The following is a 20,683-nucleotide window of genomic DNA, read 5'->3' as shown; positions in this document are numbered from 1 at the left end:
ATGACTATCTTGGACAAGTTCTCGCATCGGGTACAGACATCGTCGTTGAATATCCTCCAAAGACTTCCTAGGCCCTGCAATGTCTTCTCGGAGCACCTGGTACAGGAGGCACAGCCAGAAGCGGTTGCTCAAATACCAGAGGGCGAAGAGAAGGAATGCCTTGGACACGAGCTGGAGGATAATGAAGAGGAATGGGTACGCAGGTGCCAGGTAAGACTCCATGTAACACCAGGCGTTGATTGTGGTACCATTATCGGAATCTAACAGGCCTACCTACAGGCAATTCACCGGGATGGCGGAGCGTGTAATATAGAGGCAGTTACCTGCAACTTCCACTGTCAGCACCACGAAGAACTCAGACAAGCACTCCAGCGACAGATCAACCAAGGCAAGGAGAGGGTCGAAGGGTGCTATCAGAGACTGCCCTTTGAAGAGTTGGAGAGCGAGCACTTCCCGGGTGGAAGCGGAGAAGCCTTGGAGACTCTCAACTTCCACAACTCCGTCATCGCCCGCCGCTACCTGGTCACGATGATATTTTACCCCAACCCTTATCCTATGTGGTGTGAACCCGAAGATGGCCACTTTCAATACATCCGCTCTCTGCAGTGGCGTCGGGACGCACTGGTTGATTTCGTGCGGGAGCGGAGGGAGAAAGAGGGCTTCGACCTTTCTGCCTAAAAGTCGGTGGAAAGATGGGTTGCTGATTTGGCTGAAGAGCATCATCTCTTTGACCAGCCTGAGCGGTAAGTGGATGACTGCACCCAAGTTCTCGTGCCCGTCCAATGTCAAACCAATCTAACGACTGTGGTTTTCTAGGGACTTGCCAAGAGAAGGAATGGAATATGGCTGCGATTTGAAGGGTGTTCTCGCCAAGATTGTGGAAAGGACCCACGAGCATGATCCCCGCCAGAAGAAACCACAAAAGCCGAAACCATACGTGCGGACAGAAGAGGAGTGGAATGAGTGGATTGAAAAGACAAATAGGGAATATTGTCTTGATACTAGCCGTGACGAGGAGGAGGCTGCTAGACAACTTGAATGGGCCGAAGAATCAGTCGATTTTGTGCTAGATGAAACTCCCTGGTAGAGGCCCGATGGCTTTTGGAGTCCTGAACACACACCTTGGATAACATGTTGAATGCATTCTTTGCGTTTACTCTTTCTGGCATATTATACATTACAACCTCACTTTGCTGTTTTGCTACGATTGAGCTCTGGCTTAGGGGCTTTGGCCCTTTTTTTTTTCTTTCCCTGACAGGGTGTTTTTGAAGGATTCCAAGTTGTTCAAGGTTTGACAGCATTTTTTAACGTTTTTGTTTCAAACTATTGGGTGAAGATTTTCTCGAGTTACCAATAAACATCCTGAAAATCTTGATGTGCCTCACAAGTCGTCCGTCCATGTCCCATCACATTGACCAATTGAAATTTTACTCTGTCACATCAAGCTCAGGGTCCAAACATCATTATGGTTGCAACTAGTGAATTTCCACCTCATCTATATCCAGTAAACTCTACGATTAATAACGACACATTACGAAGCCATGTGGCCTCAGAATCCCGCGAGTATTGCACTAGGCAAACCTTCACTTGGCTTTCCGGTAGCTTCGTGATCTGGTTGGGCGTGCATGAGAGTTACCAGACACATTTAAGTTAAGAGAGCATGACGGACCCAGAAACCTCGTTGCCTGTCGAGCAACTAAGACATGGAGAAAGCCCATTGCTGATCACGAATTCATTGGTAATGATGAAGATTTAGCAGTGACAGCTAGCTACCTTCCCTTATATTTATATGTTTTCCGTACAGTATTTCGGTCCTAGTCTTTGTTGCTCAAGCTTTCAATTAGTAGGTACTATAGCTTTTTAGACCAAGCCATTATTTACAGTAAACCTAACACAAGAGGTCCCTGGTTAGTTTCCTTGTAGGGACTGATCCTGTCTTGGCTTTTGTCGTGAAAGAACAGGGGTTCGTCACAGCATGCTCTTTTACCACTATAAATCTGTCGGAGAGTTCTTAATAACGTGTGTGTATATTTCCGCCCTTGGTCCTTGGTTAATTTGATAGACTTTTATATATACCTAACGTACTAAGATAATTATTCCGATAGCTTATTTGTAGTATACTACTACTTCATTAATTAAACAATAGACCTCGCGTAGAAATTTTAGGCTATCTACGGATAAAACAACAATGCTATAAGCTACTCCCGAACCCTCTTTATATAAGGAAAGGGATAAGCTTCTAGCGGACGGTGTAAAAGACGACAAGATCCCCAACGACCAACCCGAGGAAAAGGCTCGAGAGGCGTCGAGGGAGCAAGAGCAAAAATGGAGCTCCTCGGTCCCGATGTGCTGTGCAGCTAACGGGCGAAACTATGCGAGTTTGATGGACTTCGGGATAGAACGGTGCCCCGTATGTCGCATAAATCTTTGGGAGAATAAAAAACGAGAAGGCGACGAGGACAACAACAGAAAGCCCATCGACGACCAGGAGCCTCCGGAAAACAAAAAGTACAACCCAGATTGTCGTTACATCGATTGCATGGATATCTATCGACGCAAAGGTTTCGACCACATTCCGCCTCCAGAGGAGAAAACGGATGGGAACAAGCAACCGATGGTGGCATACTCGGTGCAATACCTCGACAGAGAAGGAGGAGATATCGGCACACAGCCCCATCCCACCACCTTTGACCTCGATGTCGCCCGCCACGCTGTCCTGAAGTTCAAAGCCTCGGTATTTGGCGTGGTGACCGTGCTGAAGACTTTTCACTCACCAGAGGCCTTCAGGTACCTCTCAGATGAATCGAGACTCGACAGGGTATCCGGTATCCTGAGTGACGCGTCCATCACTGTGGATGTGCATGTGACAAAGATCATAATCGAATCGCAAGCTCTCGTCAACGCTATTCGCACGGTTGTCCGCTACTACCCCCAGATTGGGTCCACAGGATAGCGCGTTGGACCCCAAGACCACAGAACATCTCAGACTACTCCTCGACTATCTCCACACCAATGTTTACAAGGACAAGATAGATGCTGAACGCATCCTGCATCTCAAAGATCTCTGCACCTTCCAGATCCTCTGGCTTTTGTTCAAGCCTGGCGCTACTGTCTACCTCGAGTTTCGAGGTAACCTCGCGGCCTATGTGGTACAGTCGGTGGTATCAGACCCTGCCATACTTTCCGACGTGAAGCAACGCCTTGAACCCTACAAAATCAAGCTGTGGTCTTTGAGATACGACGGGCGGTTCGTCGGCAGAACTTCGACTGAGGTTGTTCTTCCCCCGTTTGGGGGGGAACGTGCAGTTACTTCCTTGAAAGTGTTTCCTTGTAAGTATCGTGACAAAACTGATGGCGGCAAGACCAAAAGACAGTTGGAAGAGAACGGTAGAAAGTGGTACAACCTTTTGCTTGGCAAGCAGATGCGTTACCATGGCGAGCTGTTTGACCAACGCTCGCTGGAAGCTAGACTCCAGACCAAAACAACGGACTCGAATCGCGACGAGCCGCAACCATGGGAGAGCGCCTTGATCGAAGGGTTGCGTCGAGGGCCTTTACGCGAAGCCACCAACCCAGGGCCAGTGAGTATATACCAGGATTTATTCCAGCTGTTTCAGTGCATTGCTCATTGAACTGCCACCATCACCTAGCTCAACGGCAGGGTATATGTAGATTCCTCAGCTTACTACGCTCAATGGCCTACGGCGGCACCCGAGATTTGCGATACGAACGACATCGGACACAATCTGGCAATGTGTGGCTGTGAAGAATGGTAAGACTACCTTGTTACCCACGCCCACCCATCTGACCTGTGAGAAACCTCTCGTCTAACATGCTCTTAACCAGTTACGGAAGACGAGCTCATCCTCCGCCAAATTTCACTTATGCGTCGTACGATTTGCTAGACCCCACTCGTGTTCAGGATCTCAGTTTGGGATCTGGAGACCACGATCCCAACCACAGATACCTGCTGTGCGACTCGCTTTTGTACGGCATTGTGCTGAAGTCCAGAACCTGGGGTATGTCTTCAACGGTGTTAATGCCTCCCCAGAGCACTTGCTGATGAATAATGAATTGCAACAGAAGCCCTTGACGTGGCTTATTGCTTTGAGCCTAACATAAACCCCAATGCCATCGATACCTTGGTCATGCCAGCACCACGAAAGCAAATGATCAAGGCTCTCGTCCAGAAGTTTACGAATCCCGAAGCAAGCCTGTCTACATCATGGCGTGCCGACTTCATCGAGAACAAGAGTAGGCCTTTGATCGGATAGAAAGTGTCGTTCGTCAGCGGCAAATCCGGTGAGATGGTACATAGTGTGAGAGATTGTAGATGAGCACTACTATTGTTTGTGTTCAAGCTCATTGCTATGTCCTGCGTCTTCCATTAAGGGGTTCAGGGGTAATTGTCATAATCAGGGTTAGGTTTGAAGTCAACTTTATCTGTGGCGCAGCATGCCAGCATGTTCCCGCGCCATGGAAAACATAAGAACCGTGCAGGGCATATGCAATTTGTTCATTGGATCGAGAGCGAAAAGAAAGCCTTCATGCTAACCTACTTTGGCGGGGCTAGCTTGGCAGTGTCAATACTATCGCGTCTCCATGTAAAATAGCTGACGCTCTGTTAGTGTCAAGTTGGCTCCCTCATTTCGCTTCTCCCGTGAAGCCACCAAGCTTTGTGCCGAGAACCAACCCTTGATATTCGCCTTGCCGAGGTCCAATAATAAGAGGGCTGAGCTGACAGTGTTGGTTGGGCTTGCTTGACTCAGGACGCCTGAGGTGTTCGTCTTAAATGCGCCAGAGGGCCACCCTTGATCGTGACCCTTCACTTTTGGTGTCAGTGCTTCGACCAGTAACATTTCACCATGGCACGGATAGGCCTTTTAGCCAGGTTGGTGGTAACAGCCAGCCTGTACCCAATAGCAGCGGCGAGGTTCTGGACTGCCACACAAATATATGTCCTAAACCCAGTTGCCTTGCCTTCTGGGTGCGACGAGTCTGGTGCAACGAATCAACCATGCACCACAACGCGACTTGGATATCCTTGGTTGGCCACACATACAACCCAGCCACCCGACGCAACACCGATAAAAACCTCGACTGAGACTTACAACGGGTGGGATTTGGAGGTACTCGAGGTTTATTATCCTGCTGGCGCGCTCCCCCCCTCCGAGCTGGAGGCGGGCTCCTTCGACTACTATTACACCCACACGGCGGAGGGAACGACAAAATGGCTTGTCAACCTGACATACACCGCCCCGACCACCTGTCCAACCCCCTTGGAATACACGACAGCGATCAACCTCGAGGAGTTTGGACGACTTCCAAGAGAGCTCACCACTATTCTGGGCCCGAAGGCCAGCGCCGAAGAACCTACTATTGTTACATCCACAAGAACTACTTGGGCTTTGTCCGCCGACAACTATGTGACACTCACCGAAACCTCCTACTACACATCTGCGACGTTACACGTACAACCAACCGACATTGCGCCAGCGCCCATCGAGGCACTGAGAGATTCGTATGCATGGGGCATCGAGTACTACCTTAAACAATGTTACCTGCCAGGCGAAGAGGATCCGCGGATCAAAAATTGTCCACATCAGGCTTTCGGACGCTGCAGCAAAATCGAAGAAGGGACCGCCGTCATGATTACCATCGTCGGAGCCCTCTTTGTTCTCGGCTTTATTGAAAATATTTTCTGGTTCAGGAGGTTGATGTTGGGCCGGTGGGCTCTTCGGTGCGGCACGGTATGCTGGTGGTTTATTACGACGTTGCTCATGATCTTTGTCACCAAATACGAAGTCGGGAGGAACGCCGAGGACCAGGAGGAACTGAGCAAGCAGTGGAAGGAGATGTCGTTTTGGTTGAAGATTAAGCTATGGCTTCTGTGGGGGTTTCGACACAAGTATCCTGAGCGCTGGCTGGGGCCTAAAAAGCCGGTTAGTGTGGAGGAAAGAATTGAGATGGGAAATGCTGGAGGAGATAATGGAGGCGGCAATGGAGGAGGTAGTGGTGGTGGTAGGGCTAGCGCTAATGGGGGAACTCGCGCGAGAGAGCAGGTGGAGCAGGATGACACACCTTTGCCAGTTTATCCCGGCCCTCCTTCCTCAAGTGTCAGTGATGGGCATTCGATGAACAGCGGGACAACAGCTGCCACGCGGGGGCCGGTCTTGGGAAACCTAAATGCAGTTCTTGGACCTGTGGTAGGTTCTGGGACTGTGATCATCGGGCCGACGATGAGTCCAGGTCAGCAATCGCCTGCTTCTCCGCGGCGACAGGATACGGATCAGGGTCATGCGGATGGTGGTATCAGGGCTGTTTAAACCTTTCTCACCTTATCAAGGCTATGGCAGATCCAGTCATTGAGACGGTCAACTTTTAATGTTTATTTCTGACGAGAATTTCGCTTCATAATTGGTACCCCCTATTCTTAGAACTCGACATAATAATTTTGCCCATACTTCCACCCGAAATCCTGCATATCCGCCCAGGACTACCTTACTCTCTTCGATATTTAAACAACAAGTACTACACACTCGGGCAAAGTTGAATGGGTGATCTTGAGGCGTCTGGTATTTTCCATTGTTATTGAATGAAACTATGATTACTAGACCCATCAAGACATGCTCCACCGCACTACCCCCGAAACTCAAAGGCACTGAGAGTACCACTGGTTAGAAGCACGGCAAGTGCTCCCGCTCTCGCAGCAAGTAGGGCCGTTCCATCCCTGACCACCACACTGCGCCCATCTCGGCGCACAGTTTCCACCAGGGTTGCCAGGGTTAGTAGGCTGGGTAGGCTGGGGATTAGTAGGGGCGGTAGTAGGCTGGGGCTGGGGGTTGGGGTTGCCACCACCACCACCGACGGCAGCGTTGAAGAAGGACCAGGTCTCGCCGGGGGCGAACTTGACGCCGTTGCTGCCGCTCGGGTCGGGGACGTGGCCGCCGCCGTTGGCAATCCAGGTGACGGCGGCGCGAGTGCACGAGTACTCGGTCTTGATGTGGTTCTGCTGGCCGGACGAGGGCTCGGGGGCGTTCTTGGAGGTGCAGCCGTTGGTCTGGAGCCACTTGTCGCGGAGCTGACGGCCCATGGAGATGGGGAGGACGTTGTCGGCGGCGCCGTGCATACCGAGGTAGGCGACGGGGGAGTTGCCGCCGCTGCAGCCCGAGAGCTGGGCGCCGGCAATGACGGCTACGGCCTTGAAGACGTCTGGTGAGGTATCAAGTTAGCAAGACGAATTTTGGGTTATGGCTTCGTCATGGAGGCGAGGATACGTACCAGGACGAGAGCAGGCAGCGCTATGACTCATGGCACCGCCGTAACTCCAGCCGGTAGCAAAGAACTCGCCCTCGTTAACGCAGAGGTCGTTCTTGAGCATAGTAACAATCTGGTCGGTGAAGGTGATATCCTCGCCACCGTTGTTGGCCCAACCGGCGTTCAAGCCGTTGGGGGCAACAAAGATGGTGCTGTCACCGGCCAACTGACGAAGACCGTAGAAGCCACCGCTGGCAACATCGTTCATGGAGCCATCACGCCAGTGGTATCCAATGACGACACGGTGCTGCTTGTTGCGGTCGTAGTTGTTGGGCAGCTGGAGGATGTACTGTCTCTGCCTGCCGTTGACGGTCATGGTCTTGGTGCCCGAGGACGGGGGCGCCTTGCCGCAGCCGGAGGACTGGGCCTCGACCGCCTGGGTGGCGGTGAGGAGGGCGAGAGCGAGGGTGCCGATGGTGATCATGTTGACTGATGCGAACGGGGTTGGTTTGCCGGAGAAGAGAACTCGTCAGAACCAGACATGCTGATGGTCCGGAGGGCGACTGTCTCCTCCTTTTATCTCTCCCTCCCCTTTCCCTCTGTCATACCATGGCCTTTTCGCTTGAACTGAATTTCCGAACGGAGCATTGCGGCTCGTTTGCCGTGATGGATTAGGCAAAGATATCAAGGTCAAGGTAGTGCCAAGCCGGAGCTTGCCAACGTCAGGCCAGGGCAAGGTAGTCGTTGCAACGCCAATGTTACGTTGGTAATGTGGGGTGCATAGAAGCGCGTGTAAAGATTGCTCACGAAGCGCTCCAATCGGTCAATCTTTGGTGTTTTCTCGACGGATGTTCGCCGAGATGCTGAAACATTCGCGGCTACCGGGCTTACCGACTACAAGAGTGGGCTTGTAAGGTGCAGCAACAACGCTTAGTGCTTCGGCATTGAGATATCGAGTAGCGGATGATCAAATGTTTTCCCTTGCCCCGAGGCCCCATTTAAGCTGGCGTTTAACATCATGCAGTGGACTATTACAGCTCAAGTTGGGAATGGGGGCTGATGTCGCGGCTTGACACTTGGTGGGGCGCGGGGCGCACCACAGACCAATCATTAGCACACAAACACCTAGGAGAGCCAATCACAGTACAGGAATACTGATCAGTGTGATCAGGGTACTGATCAGACTGAGCACGGCTCAGGGGAGGTCTATATATACGGAGAAACTGGCTGGTGTAGATAGACAGTTCCGCAGTATGCAATCACAGATTGTATTCACGGTATCTTGTGTTTACATTGAGACATCTTGTTGTGCACTGTTTAGCTGCACCGAACCAATTGTCAGAAGTTACCTTCAACCAGTATCCCTTTCAGAGGTTCTGTACAGGGGTTCGTCATATAACTGCACGCTGTGAGCCAGTGGTCAAAGTGAGGCAGATAATCACAGGCTTCGCGGTTATTAAGAAGATGATATTGGTCAACCTGAGATATTGAGGGACTTGGCAGCGGCCTGAGGCCACTGGGCACGAACCACCTGACGATGGATAAATAAGCGTCTTTGAGATCTGTTTGTATTCCTAGACCTTCTTCTTCCTCTTCACGCTCTTCGAGGCCATTGAAGATTATTAGCCTGAATTGAACCATGAGTTCCAAGCTCTGCTATCACAGCCCTTGTCACAGAAAGCGTGGGTGGACCACATCTGGGTCGCGTTCGTGCACTTGGAGGAGTTCCCTGGCCAAGGCCTTCCAGTCTGCCCATTTGATTGGCGAGTCGTCTTCATTTCGAGGCAGGAGGCGTGTTTCGTTGGCGATGTGGAAGTCGGTCTCACATGATATGAGACAGACGTATGTGTAGAGGAAACCCAAGGCGGCTCTGCGCCAGTAAACCAGAGATGCTTGAGCATGTCGGCCAGACCGCCGAGAGACAGTTCCGTCCTTAAGAAAGCCAGTATATCGTTAGCTGGGTTACCGACGACGCGCTTTCTAGGGGCCTCGTGGTAGCGATAAGCAGCCGGCAAGCCATCCGCGGTGATTTCCTCTTGTCGTTTCCCAAACACTTCTGTTTTGACTATAAATACTATTGTCAGAGAGTACGCACACTTGCACTGCGGTGGTGCTGCTAGCGTACCGGCCTGGGCGGGGGACGTGGCGGAGCCATGTGGAACGCGGACGGGGGCGACGGAGGGTAATTGTCGGGACGGGACGAGTCGGCACGTCGCCTGCTTTCCGGAGCCGGAAAACACACGGGGCTCACTATGCGCACTCTGTTAGCTAAACTAGCCGGCCGTGACTGCGGGATGCTTAATCCTATTGCCATACGTTATCCCTCAGTTTCGATTTCTCCGCCGTTCGTCTTGACTCGCTTGGAGCGTCGAGAGACAAGGACACGACACGACGGTTTGATCGTCCGCGATTTTTGATGGGTGCTGTGAATACTTGCCCAGGTGCGTCGCATCAGAGGTAATGTCGGGACCATGGCTTAAAGTAGTTGGATATGGCGCTTCTGGCGCTTTGGGCGGTAAGCATTAGACGATCTCAGCCCGCTGCCAAGTCCTTCGATATACTCCGTGTCCAATACTATTCTTTTGATAACCGCGAGGCACTTGATTGCCTGCCTTACTTCCAACCATTGGTTCTCGATAGCGGTTGGGCCGTGATGTGGTTGGTTGGTCGTTTGACGTGTGACACGCATACAAAGGCCGAACAGCGCCTCATTATAGGTCTCGCTAAGTCTAAATACTCCTCTCTCCATCACTTTCGTTCTTACGGCGACCTTAACATAGTCACCGCCGCGATTGAAGCTGACCCTTACCAGCCTGGTGCGCAATACGAGCCCCGCTTTTCAAAATATTCCCAGGATGACCACGACAGAGGTGAGATCGCTCTCTATATAAGAAGCGGCGACCGAAGCTAACTACCGGCACTCCATCCTTAGGCTTGCAGGGGACTCCGCCGGATCGTCCCAGTCGACGACGCTCCCGACGACCCGACGATTGAGTAAGTTCCACCCGGTCGAACGCATAGAGGCACGTCTAACCGGACAGTATTATCGCAATCCACGGATTGGGCACCGAGTCGCCGCGGACATGGGAGTTTAAGAAAAGAAATGGGGATGGGGTTGTGAACTGGCTGTCGGACGCCGACATGCTGCCGGCAGCCCTACCAAAGGCCTGCATATATACGTACGACTGGAATGCAAACTACTTCGCAAATGCACCCGTGCAGACGCTGCTCGGCCATGCCGATACGCTACTCGGTCTTATCGCCGAAGGCCGTGGTTCGCAAACGCGACCGATTATCTTCGTCGCCTCTTGTTTTGGAGGGCTTATTCTGGCCGAGGTATGTCCCTAGATCATATACGGCGGGCAGCGGTTAACCTCCCCAGGTGATTAACCGAGCTGCCCAGGAAGGCAGCGCCTATAGACATATCCTGATTTCCACTGTCGGCATCGTGTTTCTCGCCACTCCATTCCACGGTAGTGATGCTGCGAAGCAGGCTCAGTGGCAGGTGCTGGTTGCCGGCATTATGGGAAAGCAGGCCTCTGACCAACTCATAAAAGACCTTGAGCAGAAACACGACTTCGTCCGCCAGCGCGTTCAGAAGTTCGCCGAGATCGCTAATGCTGAGGCAGTGCGACTACCCCTGAATTGCTTTTTCGAGACCAGGAAGACGAAGATACTAAAACGCATTCTACCGTCGGAGTGGGCGAATCGCCTATCAATAGGTATTACCCGCAAAATTGTACGTTATTTACCCCGTTCGTGATATTTAACTGACTTTGATAGCTTGTGACGGAGTCTTCGGCCTGCCTGCATGGTTTCCCTCGCCGAGGCCTGGATGCGACCCATTCAGGGATGAATAAATTTAAGGGTCCAGAATGCCCCAACTTCAAACTAGTTAAAGATGCGGTCCAGCAATTCGCGGGAAACGCATCGGATGTTTTGAAACGGCGGGAGAACTGTAAGCTGATCATCTCCTGGGTGGGCTGATACGGCCAGAATAGTACTAACATAGTGAAGCTATCGTGAAGGGACACTGGATCGTCCGGTTCGGACGTAATAAGGAATTCGTCGGGCGTGAATCAATTCTCGAAGATCTTCTAAAGAGGGTTCTTCCTAGTGGAGACGAAGATGACTGCCAACGGACCGCCATCGAAGGTCTGGGGGGGGTTGGAAAGACGCAGATCGCGCTGGAGACCGCTTATCGCATTCGCGACGTGCAGCCGGAATGCTCGGTCTTTTGGGTTCCCGCTGTGGATGCCACCGCTTTCGAGAATGCATACCGCGCTATCGGCCAGCAGCTTAAGGTACCGGGAATCGACGAAGAAAAAGCAGATGTCAAGGCACTTATTAAGTCCGTATTGGGCCGCGAGAGTATGGGTAACTGGCTTTTGATCATCGACAACGCCGACGATGAAAAGCTACTCTTTGGGGATACCGCCCTTACCGACTATCTTCCATTCAGCCGGAAAGGATCTATTCTTTTCACAACCCGAAACCACAAACTTGGATTAAGGCTGGTCGAGTCTGAAAATCATATTATCGCAGTTGAAGAAATGAGCAAAGACGAGGCCCTTAAGCTATTAGGGAAAAACCTGAAAGGTTCTCAGATGAGCGACACAAGAAGCAACAGTGCGTTGCTAGAGTTTCTTACTAACCTCCCTCTGGCAATACGGCAAGCGTCTGCTTATATGGCCAAGGAGCAGATCTCGACTGCGCGGTACCTCAAGCTATGCAAGTCCAGTGATGAGAATATGGTTAAGTTGTTAAGTAGTCACTTTGACGACCGACACCGATATAAGAACATTCAAAATGCTGTCGCCACAACTTGGCTGATTTCGTTCCAGCAAATCTCAGATCACGACGCGCTGGCGGCTGACTGCCTCAGATTTCTGTGCTTTCTAGCCGGGAAGGATATTCCGCACTCCCTGTTGCCGCCGGCGGGGACGCTAGAGACTGTTGAAGCAATCGGGACCCTGAAGGCGTATGCATTTATCTCCCAACAGAATGAGTCGGATAGCTACGATATCCATCGGCTAGTTCAGATATCGATGCTGAGCTGGTTAGATGGAAAGGGAGAGCGACAGGAATGGACAGCCAAAGTGTTAGAACGGCTTGACGATATATTCCCTTGGCCTAAACACGAAAACCGAGAAGAGTGGATAAGGTATCTTCCTCATACGCAACATGCTCTTCAACTACGGAAGAGAACAGATGACGAGGAAGCGACAACAGGTCTTCTTTCCAAAGTGGGTGAGAGCTTTCGCAGTTTAGGGAAGTATAAGGAGGCCGAGCAGATGCATCGGCAGGCGCTGCAGCTAAGGGAGAAGGTGTTGGGCAAGGAGCATCCCGACACGCTCAGTAGCATGAGCAACCTTGCGAGTGTGCTTGATAGCCAAGGGAAGTATGAGGAGGCAGAGCAGATGCATCGGCAGGAGCTGCAGCTAAGAGAGAAGGTGTCGGAGATCAGATGACTGGGCTTGCAAGTTAGCCGCACACAGCTTAGCTGATCTCTCATTCAATCTCTTTCTCTATTTTTCTATCATAGCGTGTCGCAGGAGGGGTCTGGGGGTCTCCATTAATTTATAGCCCGTCATGATACTCTAGATCCTTCTAGATCCCGCCTCTTTCATCAATTCGAGTACTCTGTTTCGTCCTGAAGACAGGTGGCTCCAGAATGCTTTGTAGCGACGTCATATAGTTATGGCACACTCGAACAACAGGGAGTAGAATGGCTCGTGTGGAGAAAGTTTGAACATTGGAATCGTGTTCTTCAGGGCGCGTCCTAACTATGAAGTTCACGACAGAAAGCTGAGCTGATCTCTCATTCTTTTTCTCTCTCTTTTTTTTCTATCATAGTGTGACACAGGAGGGGTCTGGGGGTCCCCATTAATTTATAGCCCGTTACAATACTCTAGATCCTTCTGGATCCCGCCTCTTTCATCACTTCGAGTACCCTGTTTCGTCATGAAGATAGGTGGCTCTAGAACACTTGGTAGAGACGTCATTTGGCCCACTCGAATAACTCGAGATCGGGCTAGTTGGCTTGACGTAGTTCCAAGCGCCACAACAAACTTTATTTGATCTGGTTTCCTTTAGCAGCCGCGAGGCTCCCAAGATGATTTGACTGCAGTAACTAAGCCTGTGAAAGCGGCAGCTGATGCCAAGGGAACTAGGGAGGTATGACGCCATAAGTGCTAATTTGTTGAGAGGAAGTGATAAAGAAGCCTAGGTAGGTATGTAAATATGAAATGGAACTGTAGTTAAGACAAGCAGTATGATGGTTTATATGACAATTCAACTTTGCCTTTACCTCGACTTGCAAATTCGTTATTCGAACTTAAGCTGGTTAATTTGGACATTTTGGAATCAAACACAATTTTTCCAAGCTGAATTGACAGGGGGGTAGGGTGGAAGAGGCAGTGCTGCTCCGAACTACACACCCCACCCAAGTCCAAAACCGGCAATACATTTCCCTTGACCGGGAAGAACTATCCTAGTCAGGCAATACCTAACTTCAGGTGGTTTCTGCCTTTCAGTCCAGCCAGCTCTTTAGCTAAATCCAAAAGTCAAACCCCAACATGCTTTTATTCAGCGCCGCTGTGCTGTTTGTGCCTGTGCTTCCCACTATATCTGTACGATCTGGTGGATGGATTCGTTGTCCCTCATTATGGCCCCCTGAACCCCCTGAATTGGCTTGGCACAGATATGAGGACCCTAACCCTTGAGACAAGAAATTGCAAGCAGTGCACGGTATAACGGCTCCAATAATGTGGTTGTGATGTTTGATATCTACTCATTTAAAATGGTCTTCAAAGTCAATCGGGATTTCTCCTTCTGCATGGGAGTGGGTTGGTCACAGCATCCAGCCATGATGATGCGCTCGGCCGTAACTCCCATCCTTCCTTCCCAGCCGTGTTCTCATCCCGTTTTGGGCTCCCCCCCTTCGTCATTGTCTGCGGGGCAGGAGCAGGAGAAGCCACTGCCAGGTGGTCTCAAACATCCTGATGACCGGCATGATCCACCCATTCCAACAGTTGGGGAGCACGACAAAGAAATGCCTGAGAAGGCGTCGGTAACTGGGCAGACCGGTGAAGTAATCTCCCCATATTATTGAGTCGTCCCAACTGAGAATGATAAGACTCGCTCCACAGTGCTCCGGACCGGTGGCTCTGGCACGACTTCCTGAAATCGTCGGCCAATCTAAGCAGCTCGACATCAGGAGCTATTTCATGTTGCTCCGCTGCGGACCGGGATGCGGATACTCAGAACTTTCATGAGGCCGTAGAGGCTCTTCAAGTGTGAGCACTAAAGTCCTCTTGTCTTCTTGAACTGAGAAGGGTTGTTTTCCCATCAACACACATCACCCAGAACCACAACAAGTAAATCAGACCAAACAACAGTCGCATCTCATGATCTCTTCCAAGATCGTCTTCTTCCTCGCCGCCGCCCTCGGCGCTGGCTCTGCCCTTGCTTCAGCTATCCCCGTCCTCGAAAAGAGACAGCGTGCTCCTGGCGCCAGCATCACCTACTACAAGGATGAGAATTTCCAGGGCGACAAGCAGTTCTTTGACAAAGACCGCAAGGATATGCAGTGTTGTACGTATCTCCTTCTACTCCGCAACTCGCTTCCTCGGAGTCTTCACTGACGATGAGCTTTTGCAATAGACAACCTTCCCAGTGACTGGCAAAACACCATCAGCTCTTACACCAACCACAATCAGGTGGACTGGTGCTGTAGATGGTGGACGTAGGTAATCGTGGTAACTTTGTGGGGATAACCACGGTTTCTGAATTGTTGCAGTGAGCTCGACTGTCCCGAGAAGTCGGAGCCCTTGAGCACCCAGACGGCCGACGCGCTGGGTGCCGGCAAGTGGAATGATGCAATCAAGTCGTATCGATGCGAAGCCAACGCCGAAGACTTCTACTATAACCCTCGTCCCGTGGCGGAGCGTGATGCCGAACCTGCCCTGCCTGAGCTGGAGGTGAAGGCTCAGGACAACGAGGGCTATGGCAGCGTCACCTTCTGCAAGGACCCCCTGTTCCAGGGTGAATGTTCCAGTTTTGGTCCCACTGACAAGACTCTGCCTCTCGGCTCCTGTGGTGAGTGGTACGCCTTTGTGCCTGTAGCTTTGAAATGCTAACATATGTGCCCGAAGTCAACTTTGCCGATGAGTGGAAGGATGCCATTGATTCGTTCAGAAACGATGATAACAGCACCTGCTGCTCCTGGTTCACGTACGTAATACGAATCATCTTTGCTGATCAGCACCAGCTTCCTCTTCTTGTCAGCTAATCGTCTTGTCTTAGTGGGCTCGACTGTGATGACAACCGTTTCCAGGCCACAATTGCCACCAACATTACCGACACATACTTCCACGACCGCATCAAGGCAATCACATGCTGGGATGTCGCGGATACCGTGAGTTGCATGCGTGATGACTCGCCTGCCAAATAGGCTACCGCGGCATTGGAGAGATTGAAGGGTGCACCCGGCCGGACATGAGGTGATGGAAGGGTCTTGTACGGGGACGATAATATCAATCACATGAGGTGGCATTGAGACTAGGATCTAGATACTCTACCAGAGGTAGGGAGCTATCTAGACAGGAAATCGTAATCAATTTCGAGATGTCCAATGTCTGTCCACACTTGTTCTTAAGCATCGCAAATAGAGGCACAGCATGCTTATTTTCCATGCGGTGGTTGGCGCTTGCATTCCGGTTAGTCTCTTTTCACGCGGGGCTGTTGTTGGCCCCTGAAGATGACAACTGCGCCTCACCGGTGCAGCAACCGGGCCGCCAGAACCCCGCTGGTTGTTGGGAAGATTTCAGATGCGGCGGGTTTCAAACGGGGGTACTTGTTTCAAACCAAGTACCGGCCTGGGCCCGACAAATGCAAATGGACTTTTGTTCACTGACGTCAAGGTCGTGTTGTGGTCTTTCTCGTCGGAGGACAAAAGCACTCTGACAGACGACCGGTTCATCACCTGCTGCCCACTTCAAGGTCACCCAGTCGGTTTTCAATGCCAGTGCATAAACGAGTATTAGCAGATTTGCGTGCCCTGCATGGCTTGCACTAACAGGGCTCCCAGCCAGAAGCCTCTGCTGTCCCGTTTCAGACCTCACGACCCCAGACTGCCGAAAGATGGCCACGATCATTCACACCTATTCAGCCATGCCCGTCTTGGATCATGGGGACCGCGATGGAGTCACCCTTCGGCATCGACTTCAACCACTGTCAACATTCCCATATAAACAAACGGGCCTCCTTCCCCAGACTGATCGACGCACATCTCGAAACAAAGCAGATCAGGAAAATACTAGAACATCATCAAGTATTTGGCCCTGTTATTCCCTTCGTTATTAACCCACAAACATCCTCGACTCGAATTCAACAGTATCATGGACGTCGAGTTCAAGCCCAACAACAACTCCATCACCAGCGAATCTGCCCCACTGATCGAGCCTGTCGATAGCGCCAGTGACCAGGACTTGTTCATGGTTCCCTTGAAAAGACCTTCTCCCAAGTTGCCGTCGTCTCGGTACAGAAACGTCCGCCCTCGCTCGCCTCCGCGCCCTCCAGCCACTCTCAAAAGAACGCCCCAACTACCCACTGAGGAGCAGATTAATCAACTCATCGCCATGGCTTATCAAAGTCCACCTCTGTCAGAACGTGCCGGTGATAAGATGGACGCCATGGTCAAAACACCACCAACAACAATGTTTGGATCGCCCATGATGTCCCCGGAACAGAACCAAGGACCATCTCTCTCCATGGTTTACCACAGTCCCCCCATGTCGAGCCGAAACATCAACGACAACCTCAACAGCACCGGTGCCAACTCCACTCCCGCCATCGGCGGTATTTTGTCACCCAACCCGAGTGACGACAACCACCACCCGGGAAAGTCATCCCCCAACATGGCCTCCACGACAAACGACAACCCCACCACCGCCCGCAACACCTCCCGTTCTGCCTCCCCCCAGCAGTCGACCAAAGCATCCTCTGTATACGACGCCCCCGACGACAAGAAGGAAGCCCAACCAACCACCACGACTCAACTCCCCCCTCCCATCCCACCCCTCTCCGCCTCCCGTCCCGCCCCCTCGAGGCCTTACAACCTCTCCCTAACCAAAGCCAACCTCGGCCTCGCCCTCCAACTCAACCCAACCCAAGACAGCAACCTCCTGGCCCCGCCCATCGACCCAAACTGGGCATTAAACCCTGACTCTCCCATGGAGCGCGCCTCCCAGATGCGCGCCACACCCGACAGTGCCTATGACAGAGCCAGACAGATGGAGATTAGGCGCTCAGAGTGGAAGCACATCGTTTATCGGTTTCCTGTCAAAGGGTCGGGGCACTGGGTGATTGATTGTGACTTGACCGAGAGCAGCCACGCCAGGCTGAGCGATGTCGCGGGACGGAGCTCGGAGGGGTTTGAGTGGAATGGGGATTATGAGCTGGCGAACATTTATAGGGTGCTGGCGCAGGCGCATAGGAAGGTGGGAGAGGAGATGAGGATGGAGAGGATTGGGGAGAGGAAGAAGGGTGTTACTGTGCAGACGGCTGTGGCGGCTTGAAGGGGGAGGTTTCTTTTGATGGGGGTTGATTAAAGCATTGCGATGGTGTTGGGTGTTTTGCTATTCTTGTTTTGGTATTTTGTAGTTTTGGATTGTTTTGGATTCAGGTGTAATGGGAACGTTGGAGGGGAAGCTACATAGGATACAATGCTTGGGCTTGGTTGATCTCAACCAAGAATATCAAGCAAGATGAAAAGTAGTTTTTGAATCACACAAGCTGTTGTAACACCGGAATCTGGACACAATTCGTCACGTGGCTTCTCGCCGGTTTATCTGTCCTGAATTAGGTAGAGCTCAGGACTAGCTCATCTTCGGCTCCAGTATACTCACCTCTCTCAGGGACTGCTTAAAGTCTACTTACCTCGCTTATTGTGATGAACCCCTATCCAGAACCTCTGAAAGGGATACTGGTTGAAGGTACTTCTGAACAATCCTGGTTCGGTACAGCTAAACAGTGTACAACAATGGCTTGTCTCAATCACAATAGTCTGAATACCAACGATTGTGACTTGTATTGCATACTGCGGAACTGTCTATCCTGTAACGGTCCCAGGAGTGTATTGCAACTATCTGGTGACGACTCTACGAGTACACTGAACTTGAAGAAGAAAAGGAAAAGAGAAAGAGAAGGTTTGTCAACATGAGCCTCTGATATGGCTGAGCGTGTTGGCCAGTGCGCGGTGATAGAAGGTTCTGGAGTAGTGGTCTGTGCGTTCTGGGAATAGCTTCACCTGGGCCGAGGGTTGCCGAGGTCCATGCCAGGCTCAGCCCGTTACATATCCACGCCAGCCAGTTCCTCCGTATATATAGGCCTTGACCCCCAGGTACCTCCGTACCTGGATCTAGCTTCCAGACTCTAGATCCTTGGATCTAGGTCTGAATCCCTCGATGTCACAGACCAACCATATAGCAAGGCCAGGTGGGGACTGCAGCTAACTGGGTCTACCAATCGCAGGAAGGAGACACGACGGCAAGGTTGCAGGGTCAGAGGGGGCTCACTGCTTGGCAATGGTGAGCCGGATCACTGCTTGGCGAAGGTGAGCCGGATCACCACCGACCGCTGGTGAGCGGGAGTGATCCAGGTACGGAGGTACTTAGGGGTCTAAGGTCTATATATACGGAGGAACTAGATAGCTCGTAGATAGTTCCGCAGTATGCAATTCAGATTGTATTCACGGTATCTTGTGTTTACATTGAGACATCTTGTTGTGCACTGTTTAGCTGCACCGAACCAATTGTCAGAAGTTACCTTCAACCAGTATCCCTTTCAGAGGTTCTGTACAGGGGTTCGTCACAGATCAGGACACTGATCAGACTGAGCACGACTCAGGGGAGGTCTATATATACGGAGGAACTGGCTGGTGTAGATAGACAGTTCCGCAGTATGCAATTCAGATTGTATTCACGGTATCTTGTGTTTACATTGAGACATCTTGTTGTGCACTGTTTAGCTGCACCGAACCAATTGTCAGAAGTTACCTTCAACCCGTATCCCTTTCAGAGGTTCTGTACAGGGGTTCGTCACACTAGATCCATGGATCTATCTCTCAATTCCTAGATCCCCTTGCCCGTGTTATCTCCTGCACCACAGGCCCCACTTATCCGTCGCTCGTTCTCACTGGCCCGAGCGACCCCGCTTCTTCTGAACCGTGACACCATGGCCGACCACATGAACGTTCAGATGTGTCACACGGCAGAAAACCAACAGGCCACATCACGGCCTAACAGCTATCAACCTCCACGCTGTGGGCCAACCGTGAAAGTGAAGCAGTCAATCAGAGGCATGGCGGGTATCAAAGGAATCTTACTGGCCCAGTGGTATATTGAAGGACTTGGCAGATGTCTGAGGCCAACGAGGGCACGGGCCATACGATGAAGGATAAATACGCGTTCAGGATCATCAAGACTGTATTTTTCTTCTTCTCTTCTGTAACACAGACTTCGAGGCCATTGAAGATTATTAGCCTGAATTGAACCATCAGTTCCAAGCTCTGATAACTACAGCCCTTGTCACAAGACGGAAGGCGTTACTGCTACGCCGCCCACCACGGGACATACCACCGCATCGGAAATCACCACCTTCGAGCAGCTTATCGCACGCATTCGAGAGCTCGAGGGCCGGACCGATCAGACTGAGGATCAGATCACTGCGATCCACCCAGGCCCGAGACAGGTGGCTAAGTTCCCGGCACCAGAGCGCTGTGGTGGCGGGAAGGGGGAGCTTTGAGGGTTCCTAATCCAGCTCAAGACCTATTTTCGTCACTACCCAGACATTTTCACCACCGAGGAGTCCAAGGTGCTGTTTGCAGCCACCAGACACAAGGAAGGGTTTGGAGAGTACGATGGGGCAAGGCGTGCGCAGGAGAAGCTCGCAAGCCTGCGCCAGACACGCTCAGCAGCCGACTACGCGGCTACGTTCAGGATCCACAGCCTACGCAGCAAAATCAACGATCAGGGGTTGATGCTGCTTTTCTACAACGGCCTCAAGGAAGAAGTAAAGGATGAGTTATATAAGGAGTCGAGACCCGACACTATCGACAAGTATATCGCCATGGCCATACGTATCGACGATAGGCAGTTCCAGCGCCGCATGGAGAAGAGAGGCAATACGCGGGGTCACTACGGCGACAACCGTTCCAACGATAAGCGCAAACGGCAATACCCCGGTACTAGCTACTCCAGCACTACCCACGCAGGACCTATAGAGGTCGACGCTTTTCAGCAACACAGGCCTCAGGGCTGGGGCCAGCGCCGGGACAACCTCAAGTGTTTTAACTGTGGGATGACAGGACACTTTAAGAAGGACTGTCGGGCACCCAAGTAACTTAAGTGGAAGAAGGAAGCTG

General features: G+C 51.6%; 6 protein-coding genes across 6 annotated transcripts; 5 read left to right on the top strand and 1 right to left on the bottom strand.

Annotated features, from left to right (window-relative positions):
- On the top strand, nt 1–1,365 carry QC762_311197 (uncharacterized protein; the record flags this gene model as incomplete). The annotated part of the gene is made up of 4 exons (XM_062889414.1): nt 1–195; nt 280–633; nt 682–743; nt 817–1,365. The coding sequence occupies 4 exons, from the start codon at nt 1–3 to the stop codon at nt 1,085–1,087; spliced, it is 882 nt and encodes a 293-aa protein (XP_062745339.1). The 3' UTR covers nt 1,088–1,365.
- Nucleotides 1,366–4,865: 3,500 nt separating this feature from the next.
- QC762_500315 (uncharacterized protein) lies at nt 4,866–6,326 on the top strand (the record flags this gene model as incomplete). The annotated part of the gene is made up of 1 exon (XM_062890466.1): nt 4,866–6,326. One exon carries the CDS (start codon nt 4,866–4,868, stop codon nt 6,324–6,326), a length of 1,461 nt encoding a protein of 486 aa, XP_062745338.1.
- Nucleotides 6,327–6,351: 25 nt separating this feature from the next.
- On the bottom strand, nt 6,352–7,946 carry QC762_500320 (uncharacterized protein). Its single transcript, XM_062890467.1, has 2 exons — nt 7,282–7,946; nt 6,352–7,212 (listed from the first exon to the last, which is right to left on the bottom strand). Exons 1-2 carry the CDS (start codon nt 7,739–7,741, stop codon nt 6,653–6,655), a joined length of 1,020 nt encoding a protein of 339 aa, XP_062745337.1. The 5' UTR covers nt 7,742–7,946; the 3' UTR covers nt 6,352–6,652.
- Nucleotides 7,947–9,751: 1,805 nt separating this feature from the next.
- QC762_0059590 (uncharacterized protein) lies at nt 9,752–12,728 on the top strand (the record flags this gene model as incomplete). The annotated part of the gene is made up of 6 exons (XM_062883582.1): nt 9,752–10,127; nt 10,190–10,251; nt 10,299–10,593; nt 10,640–10,996; nt 11,041–11,215; nt 11,275–12,728. The coding sequence occupies exons 1-6, from the start codon at nt 10,113–10,115 to the stop codon at nt 12,726–12,728; spliced, it is 2,358 nt and encodes a 785-aa protein (XP_062745336.1). The 5' UTR covers nt 9,752–10,112.
- Nucleotides 12,729–14,349: 1,621 nt separating this feature from the next.
- On the top strand, nt 14,350–15,751 carry QC762_311193 (uncharacterized protein). The gene is made up of 5 exons (XM_062889413.1): nt 14,350–14,853; nt 14,923–15,004; nt 15,059–15,357; nt 15,414–15,492; nt 15,565–15,751. The coding sequence occupies exons 1-5, from the start codon at nt 14,667–14,669 to the stop codon at nt 15,710–15,712; spliced, it is 795 nt and encodes a 264-aa protein (XP_062745335.1). The 5' UTR covers nt 14,350–14,666; the 3' UTR covers nt 15,713–15,751.
- A 380-nt stretch (nt 15,752–16,131) lies between these two features.
- On the top strand, nt 16,132–17,837 carry QC762_311190 (uncharacterized protein; the record flags this gene model as incomplete). Its single annotated transcript, XM_062889412.1, has 1 exon — nt 16,132–17,837. The coding sequence occupies exon 1, from the start codon at nt 16,659–16,661 to the stop codon at nt 17,835–17,837; it is 1,179 nt and encodes a 392-aa protein (XP_062745334.1). The 5' UTR covers nt 16,132–16,658.
- Nucleotides 17,838–20,683: the final 2,846 nt, after the last annotated feature.

Source organism: Podospora pseudocomata, chromosome 3 (assembly GCF_035222375.1).
Source record: "Podospora pseudocomata strain CBS 415.72m chromosome 3, whole genome shotgun sequence".
NCBI lineage: Eukaryota > Fungi > Ascomycota > Sordariomycetes > Sordariales > Podosporaceae > Podospora > Podospora pseudocomata.
The sequence above is the reverse complement of the archived record's forward strand: the minus strand, read 5'-3'. Positions and strand labels throughout refer to the sequence as shown.